The 14665-nt window shown below is 38.4% G+C and overlaps 1 protein-coding gene across 1 annotated transcript in view; it reads right to left on the bottom strand.

Annotated features, from left to right (window-relative positions):
- The window catches only part of LOC113523086 (uncharacterized), a 29676-nt gene extending 15778 nt beyond the window's left edge, over window positions 1-13898 (bottom strand). The window contains exons 1-3 of the mRNA XM_031914000.2: window positions 13674-13898; window positions 4236-4379; window positions 1318-1396 (exon numbers count right to left, since the gene is read on the bottom strand). Of these exons, the coding sequence (XP_031769860.1) occupies window positions 1318-1396; window positions 4236-4379; window positions 13674-13864 (414 nt within the window). The 5' untranslated portion in view covers window positions 13865-13898. The remainder of the gene's footprint in view (window positions 1-1317; window positions 1397-4235; window positions 4380-13673) is intronic.
- Window positions 13899-14665: the final 767 nt, after the last annotated feature.

Raw genomic sequence — 14665 nt, 5'->3', positions numbered from 1 at the left:
TAGAAGTGAGTATATTGCTGTCATTCGCAGAAGCAGTCGATCTACCTTAAAACTGTTATCTTTAAAAGCGTTCATAACTTTTGATATGTGTGGCAACGTCGCAATTATATACCAATTTTCTAAAAGAGTTTAACGATTTTTAATATTTCTTATTAATTATTAAAAAAAAGATAATTGTAATAATTTGTAAAATATAAAAAGTGGGTCCTGGCAACCTAATAGTAAGTGACTACCGCCGCCCATGATCACCTACAACACCTAAACCATTGCAGATATGCTGCCGGCATTTTAAAAAGGAATATGCTCTTTTCTTGAAGGTTATTTTTTTAAAAGTGACAGATGATTGCGACGTTGCCCTACTTTAACACTCTTAACGAGTGCAAGAAATAAAACATTGTTCAACGACTTGTTCTTTCCCATATGTATGCGAACAAAAACCTATTATCGACAGACTCGTTTGCCATTTGTCTAAGATGGCTGGAATATTTGTATTTCACTAATATTCCTACACGAATAGGAAATTTAAGTGCGAGCGATGCTGTGGCAAATATCTATTTAATTAATTTAGAATTACTGGCACAAATAAAAACTTTTTAACTCTATTTTTTAATTAACTATATTTTTAGATATATATATATATATATATATATATATATATATATATATATATATATATATATACCTATATATATATATATATATATATATATACATATAATTATTATATTAATGAGTAGGGTTATTATTTACATTTACATTATTACGTCGCCATATTTAGAAATGATAGAATTTTCATCGTGCCTCCATTCAAACAGTTTATATCGTTTGAATCGTTTATAACTTCTCTCCATTCAAAGGTTACCTGGAAAAATCGCTTTTAGCAATAAGGTCGCCCATTGTTTCCTTACTGTGATTATTTCTTGTAATTATTTGTATTAATAAAAAGTTTACTATTGTAATCTTTTGAAGGAAACAGTAAAGAGTATGTATATATCTAAATTGTCGCGTACAGTGCGATTTAAAAGGAATTTTTTCGCGATTACACTCCCTGCCGAGATTTCCCTAGAGACTACTGTATGGGGTTCTTCAAAAAGCGTGTATTAAAGTTTCTATAAAACCGGCAACGTGCACATAACCCCCCTAATGTTGCAGCCCTCCATAGACTACAGTAACCTTTTACTATTTATTATACGAGCTGTATGCCTGTTTACTACCTTCATGGTACAAAAAAAAAATTGTGTTTGAAACACAGATATTTTTTAGTCCAATCCATTGTTGTTTTGCTATAGTTATGTACTGTTGATGTAACGTACATACCTTCTGTAGAAGTTTAGGCCTGTTGTCCAATTGTTCTTCATTGTCTTCTTTATTTGTTTCGTTGTTATTCTTGGAGTTTCTGCAATAAAAAATATTGTTTCACTTGGTAATAGTAGCTTAAATAGTTACTGCACTTTTAAAAAGTTTCTTAGTTTACTAGATAATTATCTTTTTTATAGAACACGTTGACGGCCCACTTAACAATAAATGATCATTCCTGACCATAGATTATGGACAGAATCTGCAGTTCCTAATGATGAAACGCTGGCTGTGTTTCATCATTACAACACAAAATGAGTGTAAATATGTGTACGACAGAGGTAGCCATGTAGAAGACAAAGTTTCCATGTGGTGAGAGATCATATCGTATTAGGACTCTTGAGTTACAATCGTTGATTGCTTTAATTAAAAGCATTATATTATACCCGTGATATAAGTACTCGTACCAAACCTTGGCTATTACTATATTATTTATATTGTTCTATTACTTTATGAGGTTGCTCCAATAATGTAACCCCAGTGTGATGACGACAGTAAGATTACAATGTATAGCCGTTTATTTTCTTTTCCAGCATATTGTAAGAGTCGACTAAGAACTTGACAATTTCAATACTTTTAAAACTAAGCTTTTTGTTGAAAGATTTTTTTTATACTTTTGACGAATTTATATTATCTACTATCTATTATAAGCTATTTTTTTTTAATTGACCTTATCGTTTATTTCTTTAGTTTTTTGTTTTTTTTTTATAAAATATTGTAATTTATTCCAAACAATTATATGATTGTTATTGAATAAATTAATATGAATATAAATATGAATAAGGCATAGGTGAAATAATAATATTGAGGGAATAAATCATAATACATCACAGCGAGAGAAGGTAATATCGAATTTGATACTATATCTTGTCTATATCGTACCGCCTGCACATTGTAATATTAGCCTGCTCATATCCTCCTGTCACGGAGAGAGATCCGTGCACAGCTGTGGAATGTTTGAGAATTAATTTCGGCGTCACAAATACAGGAAGCTATAGGTTACTTGACTGCTAATCGAAAGTTTGACTAACAATAAAGATACATAGACAAATTGATAAGTGCTGTTGAAGAGTTACTACACAAGATGGCGACAAAATTAATTTCCTGTGATAATTAATTCGAACAAAAATTATTCTACAAATTTGTATATTTTAAGGCCTTGTCATGCAAATTGGTGAAGACTATAATGCCTTACAAGATGTTATGTAATAAATAAATGAATAAATACACCTGCAATTAATTCGCTATTATAACTACTTCGCCCTCCAGAGAATTCACTAAATCATTAAAATTTCCCCAGGAGAAATAAATATAGATTATGAAAATATATTTTCAATCTATTAATACTAAATCGATCATATTGGCGTGATATTTGTATGAAAAATATACATGAGACTACGTATTTTACATAAAATGAGATTACGTATTTTACATAAAATGAGATCAATTATCTACCCAAGAATATAAAGTTTATGACATCATCATCATCATCTCAGCAATCATCTGTCTACTGCTGAACATGGAGCTCCCCTATAGACTGCCATAAGGAACGATCCTGAGCCATCTACATCCGCTGACTCCCTGCAATGCATTTGAGATCGTTACTCCATCTAGTGAGAAGTCATCCTACACTGCGTTTGCCCGTACGGGGTCGCCACTTAAGAACCTTTCTTCCCCATCGCTTTGTACAAAAGTCGTATGCTTGGGCACCTCTGTTCCATTCGTGTTTCAACCGTAAAGCAGAGTTGTGTTTGCATAACTCTGTTTCAGTTTGAAGGGTGGGATATGGCGTGAATTTACAGGGCACAGAGGAATAACACCTGAGTCCTCAGAAATGGCAACACATGGGGGGTATCATGGGCAAAACAGTATACTCTATTATGTCCATGGTACTGCTCATGTCTATAGGCGACGGTTACCACTTTTCATCAGGTGAGCTGTCAGCTTGTTTGTCATTCTAAGTTGTATAAAAAAAATACATGACCAGCTCACTGCCACTTCAGTTTGTACATAATTTTATATACTAAAAACACTGATACAGTTTGTTTCATATACCACAATTCATAATATAACGTATATGCATGTATTAAGTAAAATACATAGCTAAATGCTAAAAGTCACTGCCAATTCACCTGCGCTGTAAAAGGGCTTATGCTAGCGTGCCACAAGCTAATCAGTAGTCAAAAGGGGTTCAAGGCCTGATATGGAACGAATTGATACCGGATGGCACTGATTTGATAGGACTACAGTTGTTTATAGCCCAAGAAAAAAAAGGTTTTACTAAAATTTATGTTCCATAATAAATTATACAGTTCCATAGCTCCATTAAATAGCTTTTAAATATCGAATATATCATAGACGCTATCTTTATTTATTGCGTTGTTCTTACATGGGAATTTTAAATTCCATAACTGGGATTAAATAAACCTTTAAAAAATGGAGTTATAATTTATAATGTGCTATTTCTTAACAATATATATATAAATCTCCAAATCCATCTTCAGTTAAGTTTCTCATGGACTATATTAGTAGTTATCGTTGAAATCAATCGTGATAAATTAATTTTTACCAATCATCTCTCCCTGGTGTCCAATGTACCACCATAAAAGCAAATAAAGTTACCAATCTTTGTGAGGAGAGATGGGATTTTTAGTCATAACGATTAATGGCTTACTTCCACGTAGTTGTTCTCCCCGTAAATGTGGTCACTTCCTGGTGAAATAATTACGATGGACCGGATTAACCTGAATTCATTCTCATCTTTTATCCCTCACTGATACCTATATGCCAATAGTGCAGGTGGATATCTCATATTATATTTAAACGCATTAAAAAACCATAATTTTTTTCTAAAACTAAAAAAAAACAGTTCCACTTACTTGTCAGCGTGTAGCAACGCCGGAGCAACTTTCTTGCGCAGATTGGCGAGGGCTGCTAGCTCTTCGCGCTTCCGCGACGGTGGCGGCGCGCCACATAGCGTCACCAGTGGGGTCGGCGCCGGCTGTGTTGTTTTCGATAGTAATCTGAGAACAGGCAATAATTAAATAGATTTCATTAATATTTCTTATCTTATAGAAATGGCAATGAATTTACAGGTTATAGAGGCGTAACCATACATAATGGGCTGGTCACATAACTCGAAGAACTGACAACCGATGGGAATGAAAGGTTCTTGTGGGACAAACGCAGTGTAGAACAACCCCCCACTAGATAGAGTGACGACCTCAAATCCATTGCAGGGAGTCAATGGATACCAGCGGCTCAGGACCGTGATCTTTACAACACGTTTAAACAGCTACTCTACCAAGTAACTTTTTTTTCATTTTAAATTACGAAATGCTGTATTCGGGAATCGTAAATAATAATTGTATTATTACATGTAAAGTAAATTTCTCTGCCATCATATACATGTATTTTTTTTTCCCAACCTATTACATAGTACCTAGTCCGTTATTATAGAAAAAAACTAAGCATCTGTATATACAAACTGTACGACTCGGCTTGGTGAGTAATGGTGCAAAAAGTAACGACCTCATATGATCACGTCACGACTCTCGGTAATGAAGATACGAGAGAAGACTGCACAAGAATTTATGATATTTTTCCCATATATTACCATTATATCTATATATAATATTTAAAATCGGGGGGAAAGAGATTGTTAGTAATGGAGACTAAGAATCCCATTGCTAGCAATATACCCAACCAGGTCGACCTCCTCGCGATTCTCCCTGGAAACTATCATGGTTAATTCCTGATGAATTCATCATGATGGGCTAACTGGCCTGTTTTCATTCTCATCTATCACCCTTCACTGGTGCTCGGCCAGCGTATCCCGTTAGCGCAGGCGGGGTTACCATACCATTTTCACCCATTCAAAAAAAAATTTAAAATCATTTGACTTTTCTATAATAGCTAAAATGGCAAACAAGCTAAACGATACGAGCGCCTGATGGAAACTGGTAATCGTCGTCTACATGTATACATGAAAAACATAAAATATATATTTTAATTAACATGGTAATAATAATATATTTATTATTTCTGTAACTGATGCAATGTATGCGATGTTCGAACCAGGTCAAAATTACACTGTTCAATGCATATTGTCTCGTCAGAGTCTTAGCACGGGTGGTTTTAGACTCAGATATACTAAAAATCGCTGGATACTTTACGTATCACATGCAATAACTTTTTCAGTATGATATTGGGACCCTCGCTTTTATAGCGCCTCAGAAAGGTTCGTTTAAGAACGGATTGATGTTTTCTATGGCCTCATTTATAAGAAAGTCGCATTCATAAAGAGACAAATGAAGGGAGTAACAACACCATTCTTAAAATGAAAGCTGAAGATATCCATGCACTTGTTATAGGACATTTTATCACAACGATGAAAAAATTGAAAATAATCATTCCCTGGTCCATTGCCATCCTGACGGGATGCCTCTCAGGTTTTTTTTTTTTTTTTTTTTTTTACAACACAGGGGGCAAACGAGCATGCGGCTCACCTGATGGTAAGTGACTACCGCCGCCCATGATCACCCACAACACCAGCGGCATTGCAGGTGTGCTGCCGGCCTTTTAAAAAGGAATATACTCTTTTCTTGAAGGTTATGTTGTCGTATCGGTTCGGAAATACTGCTGCTGGAAGTTGATTCCAAAGAATGGTTGTGCGTGGAAGAAAGTGCCTTGAAAAACGCACGGTGGAAGACCGCCACTCGTCCAGATGATTGGGATGAAACTTTAGTTTGTGGCGGGTTGTACGGTGGTGAAAATCAGCAGCAGGTATCAATCCGAACAATTCCTCAGAACACTCCCCATGATAAATTCGGTAGAAGATGCACAGAGATGCAACATCTCTGCGCAGTTTCAGTGGGTCGAGTCGGACAGTAAGGCGTTGACTATCGATAATTCGAGCCGCCCGACTTTGAATGCGGTCTAACGGAAGGAGTTGGTACTGTGGCGCTCCTGCCCACAGGTGAGAACAGTATTCCATATGCGGCCTGACTTGGGCTTTATATAATTTCAGGCGGTGTTCTGGCATGAAATATCGTCTCACCCTATTGAGTACTCCTAACTTTTTGGAAGCTATCTTAGCCTTCTCCTCCAGATGACCGCAAAACTGGACGTCGCAAGATATATCAACGCCCAGAATTCCTAGACTCGACTTTTTATCAAGGGAAGTGCCCTGAAAGTGAGGAGATACGACAAACGGCGTCTTTTTTGCGGTAAACGCGCAGACTTGTGTCTTTTTGGGGTTAAATTGGACAAGATTTTGTTCACCCCAGATCGAAACTTGATGGAGTGAAGTTTCGATTTCAGACACAAGTCTATTCCGGCACTCATCGGTATGTGCCCGCGAGATCTTTGCATGACCGGTATATAATGTATCTCCTGTACTGTCGTCTGCATAGCAATGAATATTACTTATCTGTAACATATCATTGATATGCAGAAGAAACAGAGTCGGAGATAGTACACAGCCTTGCGGGACACCAGCATTCAAAGGTTTTAAATCAGAGCATGCTCCGTCGACTACGACTTTAATGCTACGTTCCTTGAGAAAACTGGCGACCCAAATGCACAGTCTCGCAGGCAACCCAAATGAAGGTAGCTTTGAAAGCAGCGCTCTATGCCACACCCGATCAAAGGCCTTCGCGATATCCAGACTAACTGCTAAGGCCTCTCCCTTACTCTCGATTGCCACTGCCCATCGGTGTGTTAAGTAAGCTAAAAGATCACCAGCCGAACGTCCCTGTCGAAAGCCGTACTGGCGATCACAGATCAGCTGGTGCTCTTCTAGGTACCGGAGCAGTTGACGGTTAATGATGGATTCCATAACCTTCGAGAATAAGGAAGTGATAGCTATGGGCCTATAGTTAGCTGGATCTGAGCGATCTCCTTTTAGGGATCGGATGCACCAGAGCAGTCTTCCAAAACTTTGGGACTATGCCCGATGAGTAGCTAAGCCGAAAAAGACGCGTAAGAACCGGAGCCAACTCTGGTGCGCACGTCCTAAGCACAATTGGAGGAATACCATCGGGCCCACTCGACTTATGGATTTCGAGGGAGAAAAGTGCTCTACGCACTGAGCTATGCGTGAATTTAATGTCAGGCATAGAGCTCCTACAACACGTGATGGTCGGTGGTGATTTCATCCCGTCATCCAATGTCGAGTTTGACGCAAAGATGGATCCAAGAAGATCGGCCTTTTCCTTAGCGTTCTGGGCCAACGAGTCATCCTCCCTGCGCAATGGTGGAAAAGATGACTTACAGAAATTCCCTTGTGCAGCTTTGGCAAGAGACCAGAAAGCTCGAGTCCCAGAGGGCAAACTAGCCAATCTCTTGCCAATTCTACTGATATGCTCTGACTTCGCTGTGGCTATAACTCTTTTGAAAGACCTAGAGGCAGAGTTATACTTCTTTTTGAGAGCACTGGTGTTAGGATCTCGCGACGCCACACCTTTAGCCCAGGTTAGGAAGCACTCCTGTTTCAGACGAGATGCTGTTCTACAAGAGGCTCCATACCAGGGCTGGGATTTCCCGCCGACGGGCACCACAGAGTTAGGAATAAATAATTCCATTCCCTGAAGCACCACATCAGCAATGGAATCGGCAATGGCGTCAGGATCATCCAGTGTGAAGCAAACCCGCCTCCATGGGTAAGATGCGAAAAAAATCCGCATCTCATCCCAGTCCGCTGACCTGTAGTGCCAGACACGACGTCTACCCGTGGAACGTGGTGGAATCGGACTCATGAGAGGCACCTCGCTCCGCACCAGACTGTGATCCGACGATCCAAGCGGAGCTTCGACGGAAATCACATAGTTGTCTGGGTGGGTGGTCAGCAGAAGGTCCAACAGTGAAGGTGAATGGTCCAACACATCAGGTATTCGCGTAGGCGAGGAAACAAGCTGCGTCAGACCATAAGCCAAAGCAAAGTCATGAACAGATCTTCCCGCATAGTCGGTTGTACGTGAACCAAGCCATTCGGTATGGTGGGCATTAAAATCGCCAAGAATCACGACTTCAGCGGAAGGAATCTGTTCGAGCAGGGAATCTGTAGCCATTTGGACGTGCTCAATGAGTTGGTCGGTTTCGATGTTACCGCTGTGGGACCTGTATAGGCATGCATAGACGCGAGGATGGTCATTGCAGTCTACGCGCAGCCATAAAATAGACAGGTCCGTACCTTCAAGAGTTCCAAGGCGGCGACAGCAGATATCCTCTCTGACATACGCGCATACACCGGCACGCGAAACAAAACAATGTTCAAGTTTATAGCCCGGGTACGTCAGGTATGAAGTTTCGTTTGGAGAGGATATCTGTGTCTCCGTTAGAAAGAGCAATGCCGGCCGCGCCGTTTCTAGGTGGTGGTGGACAGCGTTTAGGTTAGAATGTAATCCCCTGATATTGCAGAAGCTCACATTGAGCGAAGGGGATGCCGTAGAAATCTTGCTCCGTTTGCCCTTGGTTCCAAAGAGCGGAATTTTGCCCCCCCCAGAATACGCAGGGCAGCCCGAGCGTGGTTGCTCGAGAGAGGATTCTCCAGCAACATGGTTACTGGTACCTCCCTGGGGTATGCTATTTTTTTTTAATTCCACTGCCATGGTTGCGTGTTGTAAGATAGGGGGACGGGGTTGGGGAAAGGATTTTAGGAATAGGAAAGGGATGGGTATGGGATGGGCCTCCGGACTCCCTCACTCACCGTACGGAATGTGATCGCACTGAAAGTGCAACCACTTAGCGTCGGTATTCTGTGAGGGTGTGGTACTTCCCCGGTCGAGCCGGCCCATTCATGCTGCAATACCATATGGTATTACTCTCTCAGGTGTATGGTTTATTGACATATGATTTACTAAAAATTTTTTTTACTATTATAATTGTATGTTTGTTACTAACAGTATGGATCTTGTTATCTGATAATAAATAAATTTGATTTTGAAGAAAAATTTTATTTTTTTTTAATTTTTATTTTTTTATACAACTTAGAATGGCAAACAAGCTGACGGCCCACCTGATGGAAAGTGGTAACCGTCGCCTATAGACATGAGCAGTACCATGGACATAACAGAATATACTGTTTCGCCCATGATACCCCCCATGCGTTGCCATTCCTGAGTACTCAGGTGTTAATCCTCTGTACCCAGTAAATTCACGCCATATCCCAACCTTCAAACCGAAACACAGCCATGCAAACACAACTGCTTCACGGTTGAAACACGAATGGGAATGAAATGTAAAACAAATAATAATAGGTGTCTCTCTATGCATTGCCATTCTTGAGAACTTCGGTGTTATGCCTCCGTACTCTAATTTCACTGCCATATCTCACTCTTCGAAACAAAACGCAGCCATACAAGCGCAAGTGCTTCGAGACAAAAATACGAATGGGGAAAAGGTACCCAAACTAGCGACTTTTGTATAAAATCTCCCTCGGAATCTACCAATTGAATAATTCAAGCAAATTTGATTAATGTCAGGAACTAAATAATGTCATTATTGTTTCTCTTTTGTTTGTGTTTATGCATGCTTATTTCCGCTTGTCACATGAGAGTAAACTTGGAAAAACAGTGTCACAGGTATATGTCTACAAACAACAAACGCAAACAACAACTAATTGGAGCCACTTGAAAACAAGCAAGCTTTTCCTCTCCAGATTGTTTTATTATGATAGCAAGAGAAAATTAGCATTTCTAGCGACGGTTGAGGTAGGTGGGTAGTTGCTTTCCCTTTAAGGGTCAGCGCAAACAGAGCGACGAAGAGACTAATTCGTTCTAATTTGAAATTCGTATAATAAAATAAACGGGGCGGTCTAAGTCGCGCGGAAGCGCTCGAAGTGACGTGACAGTGATTGATGTCCCACAAAGGCTATTTCGTTTTAATGAATGAAGACGGAATGGTACACCCGCTCAAGCTAATGATATACATTGAAAGACACAGCGTTGGCCTTAGCCTACCTGGAGTCCTTGAGCAATTTTCGGATAACCCCTCTCCTCTTGCGATGAAAAAAAAAACGACATTTAAAATTTTTTCTTTCTTTTAAATATTTTTTTTTTTATGACGACCATGAAAAGGATGCTGAATTTACGCTATTCACCCACCGAATCAAATTTCATGAGATCCTTTATTTTATTTTATTAAACATAAAAATTCATTCCGTTTACATCTCTAAAAAAAAAAAGTTAAGTTCCTGCTAACTCCTGAGCGAGACGCACAATGTATTTTTGCGATAAACTTCTAAACGACTAGCTTTTTCCCGTGACATTCTTCGCATGACGCGGCAATATGTCGATTGACCTTGATAAATAGTAATTTATGTTCTTTTGCATACCATAGGTATGTTTTTATACTACAAAAGTGGCAAGCAAGCAAATAGGAAGTCTGATGATAAACGGTCACTGTAGCCTATGGACGCCTGCAACATTTGGGGTGTCACATGTGCGTTGCCGACCCTGAAGAAACCTTAATATAACAAACAAAATCCCATACTGTAGTTTCTAAGGAAAACCGCGGCAGGGAGCTCATCCCAAAGCCTGAGCGTTTGTAGGAGAAAATTCCTTTGAATGTTCGTACATATCTAATTACATGACTTTAATTTTGGACCTTTAGAGCGAGAAGAATTAAGAAACAAATCATCATACGCTTACATTTATAATCATCATCATATCAGCATTTAACTGTCCACTGCTGAACATAACCCTCCCCATTAGAGGATTTTACCAGTAGTTGCCACGCTTGGCAGAATTGGCGAATTGGAAACCGCAGTTAGGCTTGAAGATGTTTTAAGAGAACGCTGCTGCCAATTCGCCCTCCCTTAGTCGCCTTTTACAACACCCAAGAGAAAGGAAGGGATGGCCTTTTCTATACCGGAATCACACGGCTATCAAATTATATGACCTTAGAATGGCAAACAAGCTGACGGCCCACCTGATGGAAAGTGGTAACCGTCGCCTATAGACATGAACAGTACCATGGACATAACAGAATATACTGTTTCACCCATGTGACCCCCCATGCGTTGCTATTCCTGAGAACTCAGGTGTTATTCCTCTGTACCCAGTAAATTCACCATATCCCACCCTTCAAACCGAAACACAGCCATATAAACACAACTGCTTCACGGTAGAAACACGAATGGGACAGAGGTACCCAAGCAATCTACTTTTGTACAAAGTCTCCCTCTAGTAAAACATATAACAGAGTATATATACTGTTTCGCCCATGATACCCCTCATGCGTTAAAGCAGGAAGAGTAAACAAACTAATAATTATACTCTCGCGATTATATTAGTAAGAATTTTTAGGTGCTCGCGCCTGTCTGTTAGTCTGCGCTGAACCTAAAACACAATATATAACCTTCACAACATCGAAGCAATTAATTAATGTAATAAGCGTGTAAAAACAACTGGAAAGATTTATTTAACGTCCGTTGTTTTCCAAGTGTTGCCACAATAATTCGGTTTCGATTATGAAATTCCTTTTTCAACAAAAAGGGTTTTAATGTTATATATTATATTATATTATGATCAAAACGGATTACCCGTGACTGAATTAAATTTTGTTTGTAACATACAAACAAAATGTTAATGGTAATCTGTGGATAGGAGGCAATGATCTGGACCTATTTATGTCATTCTAAAAATTTATTATATTTAGAACATTACGTGAAAGAGTTTTGTTTGAATCGAAGCATTTGGCGTTCCATTGTTTCTGCCTACCCTAATGGGAGACAGACGTGACAGATATGTATGTATGTATGTAACATTACATCTGAGAAATAATCCTTACTTACATTAAAAATGTGAAATTGAGTTTGTTTGCTTGTTACCTTATAGCACCTTATGGTATATGAGATGAAGAAAGATATAAGGCTACTTTTTATCCCGGTCAATAAACATATCCCGGACATGCACGTCAGTCATGGCCAAAAGCTAGTATATTTATTTTTTCCACGGATATTTTTACTGAATCGAGAGATAACATGTCAAATTAGTTTACAATGTAAGTCTATGCGAAGTTGCGATTCTTAAATTAATGGTATCAATGAATAATAAAAATAAATTCTTTCAGGAACCTGATAACTTAATAATGACTTCATACGGTGTTATTCAATTTTTTTTTTAACTTACTACAGGTTAGAGCACGAAACTTCTTGTTTATTGAGCCGTGATGTATGCGAAAGTGTGTAACGTATTTTATTAATTTGTAAAAAAGAAAAATTATAAAGATATTTGTTGCTACTGAATGTGCTTTAATGAAAATTTGGTACGCAAACTTAATTATGATACCTTTTATCCTACTAAGTACCTAATAAATGGGGCCAAAAACGGGCGTAGTATAACTAGTCAACAAACATCGCTTAATCTCATATACATATTCACCATCATCATCATTTTAGCCTATATCTGTCCACTGCTGGACATAAACCTCCTCCTCCTACCTCCATAGCCTGCCATAGGGAACGGTCTTGAGCCACCATATGCCTATTAATACTTATTAATTTTTTTTATAGGTGATAATGAAATAGTAACACCACCAGCGCTATCGGTATACACCGGCGGGGCACCAGTGAGGGATGATAGGTGAGTATGAAGCAGGTCAGTTAACCCATCGTGACGATATCAACGAGAATTGTTCACGATGGTTTCTAGTGGGAACCACGAGGAGGTTGACCTGATAGGGCATATTGCTAGCAATGGGGCTGTCAAACTGCATTGCTAACAATCCCTTCCTAATTAATATTAATAATAAAACTTACGCATCTATTTATTAATTAAAAATAAATCTCCTCTACTTCGCGCCAGAACCTTGAGGAGTAGGTGAGTAGTCGTAGAAACAACAGAGCGCCAATATGTAGGAAACAAAGTATAATAAAAAGCAAATAAAAGCACATTCATTTATTAAAAACCGCAAATTACAACTTTTAATTAAAAAAAAAAAACTTTTTCTCGTAATATGCGTTATCTACATATGTTTTATGAGTTAAAAATATAAACTTTTTTAGATAAGTAGCAAAATAAATTTCTAAATTCAATCTTTTCTTTCTAAATTCAAGTTTCTTATGACAAAAATTAATAATAAGTTTAAATTACTAGTTAAAAACAACTGATTTCTTTAGACATGTATCTGTCATGTATAGGCTTTAACATTTGATAACATAAAAATAACAAAAACAAGATAACTGAAAACAATTTGACGATGAATTTATCTCGGACAGATTCGATATTTTAATAATATTACCTCAATAATATTTTAAAATTCGAACTGAGATTCAATATTCCATAATTTGATCACAATATTGATAGGCCACATACCGTTTTGAGGCCGGTGTCCTTTTCGAGAGGAGCGTGTATTCGAATAGATTGGAACTCGACGGGTTGTTGTTGACGACCGGGTGCGGGGGGTAGTAGGCGTCATCGTCTCTGTAATTGTTATTGACGAGTGCTGACTTCAGCGGCAGTAGCTCTACGTTATCGTTGGACCTTGTCTCGCGTGGTGTACTCATAGCGCACGTGTCATCGTGCGAACTCGCCGGCTGCTTGCAGCCCACTGAGAGATGTAACCTTGAAAATGCTGCAGTGTAGTGCTGCGACGCGGGATGAGAGAACAGTAAATATTTTTTTTTTTTAGATATAATGGATTCTTCTTTATTGATACCAAAAAAAGTTATATGTAGTTAAACTAAAATTTATCTCTGACCATTTTCGAAATTTTGGCAATTTACTACATTAGATTATTTAATTTCTACTAAGCACAGACGGAATATTCAGTATTAAATAAGAATTAATATTTCATTAAGACACTGATATAAAAAAAATCTTTACCTATGACATAGTACTGCGCTTCAGTGGCTACGACGTTAAAACTACGTGTGGGGCTACGCCGTAGCATACCATGCCGAAATGTAGCTATAGGCGGGCAGGAAAGGGATTGTTAGTAATGTGGACTACCGGTCCCATTACTAGCAATATACCCTAACTGGTCGACCTCCACGTGGTCCTCCCTAGAAACCATCATGATTGATTTATTGTTGAATTCGTTATGATGGGTTAACTGACCTGCTTTATCACCTATCATCCTTCACTATATTCTTTATTGCATTTGTAAGTTACATATAAACGTTACATTTTATCATCCATTAAAAAAAAAGCATAACTATAAGCATATGAAATCTACAACAAAATTATATTGTGTAACGCTACGCTGTAATATAAGCATTAGGCTAATTGTAGCACTATGCTACAGTATAATATGTAGCGATTTAACAATGTAATAGTTACATACCTATATGTATATGAAGCCTATA

Source organism: Galleria mellonella, unplaced genomic scaffold, assembly GCF_026898425.1.
Source record: "Galleria mellonella isolate WM207_F2 unplaced genomic scaffold, CSIRO_AGI_GalMel_v1 utg962, whole genome shotgun sequence".
Taxonomy (NCBI): domain Eukaryota; kingdom Metazoa; phylum Arthropoda; class Insecta; order Lepidoptera; family Pyralidae; genus Galleria; species Galleria mellonella.
This window is presented reverse-complemented; position numbering and strand designations above follow the sequence as displayed.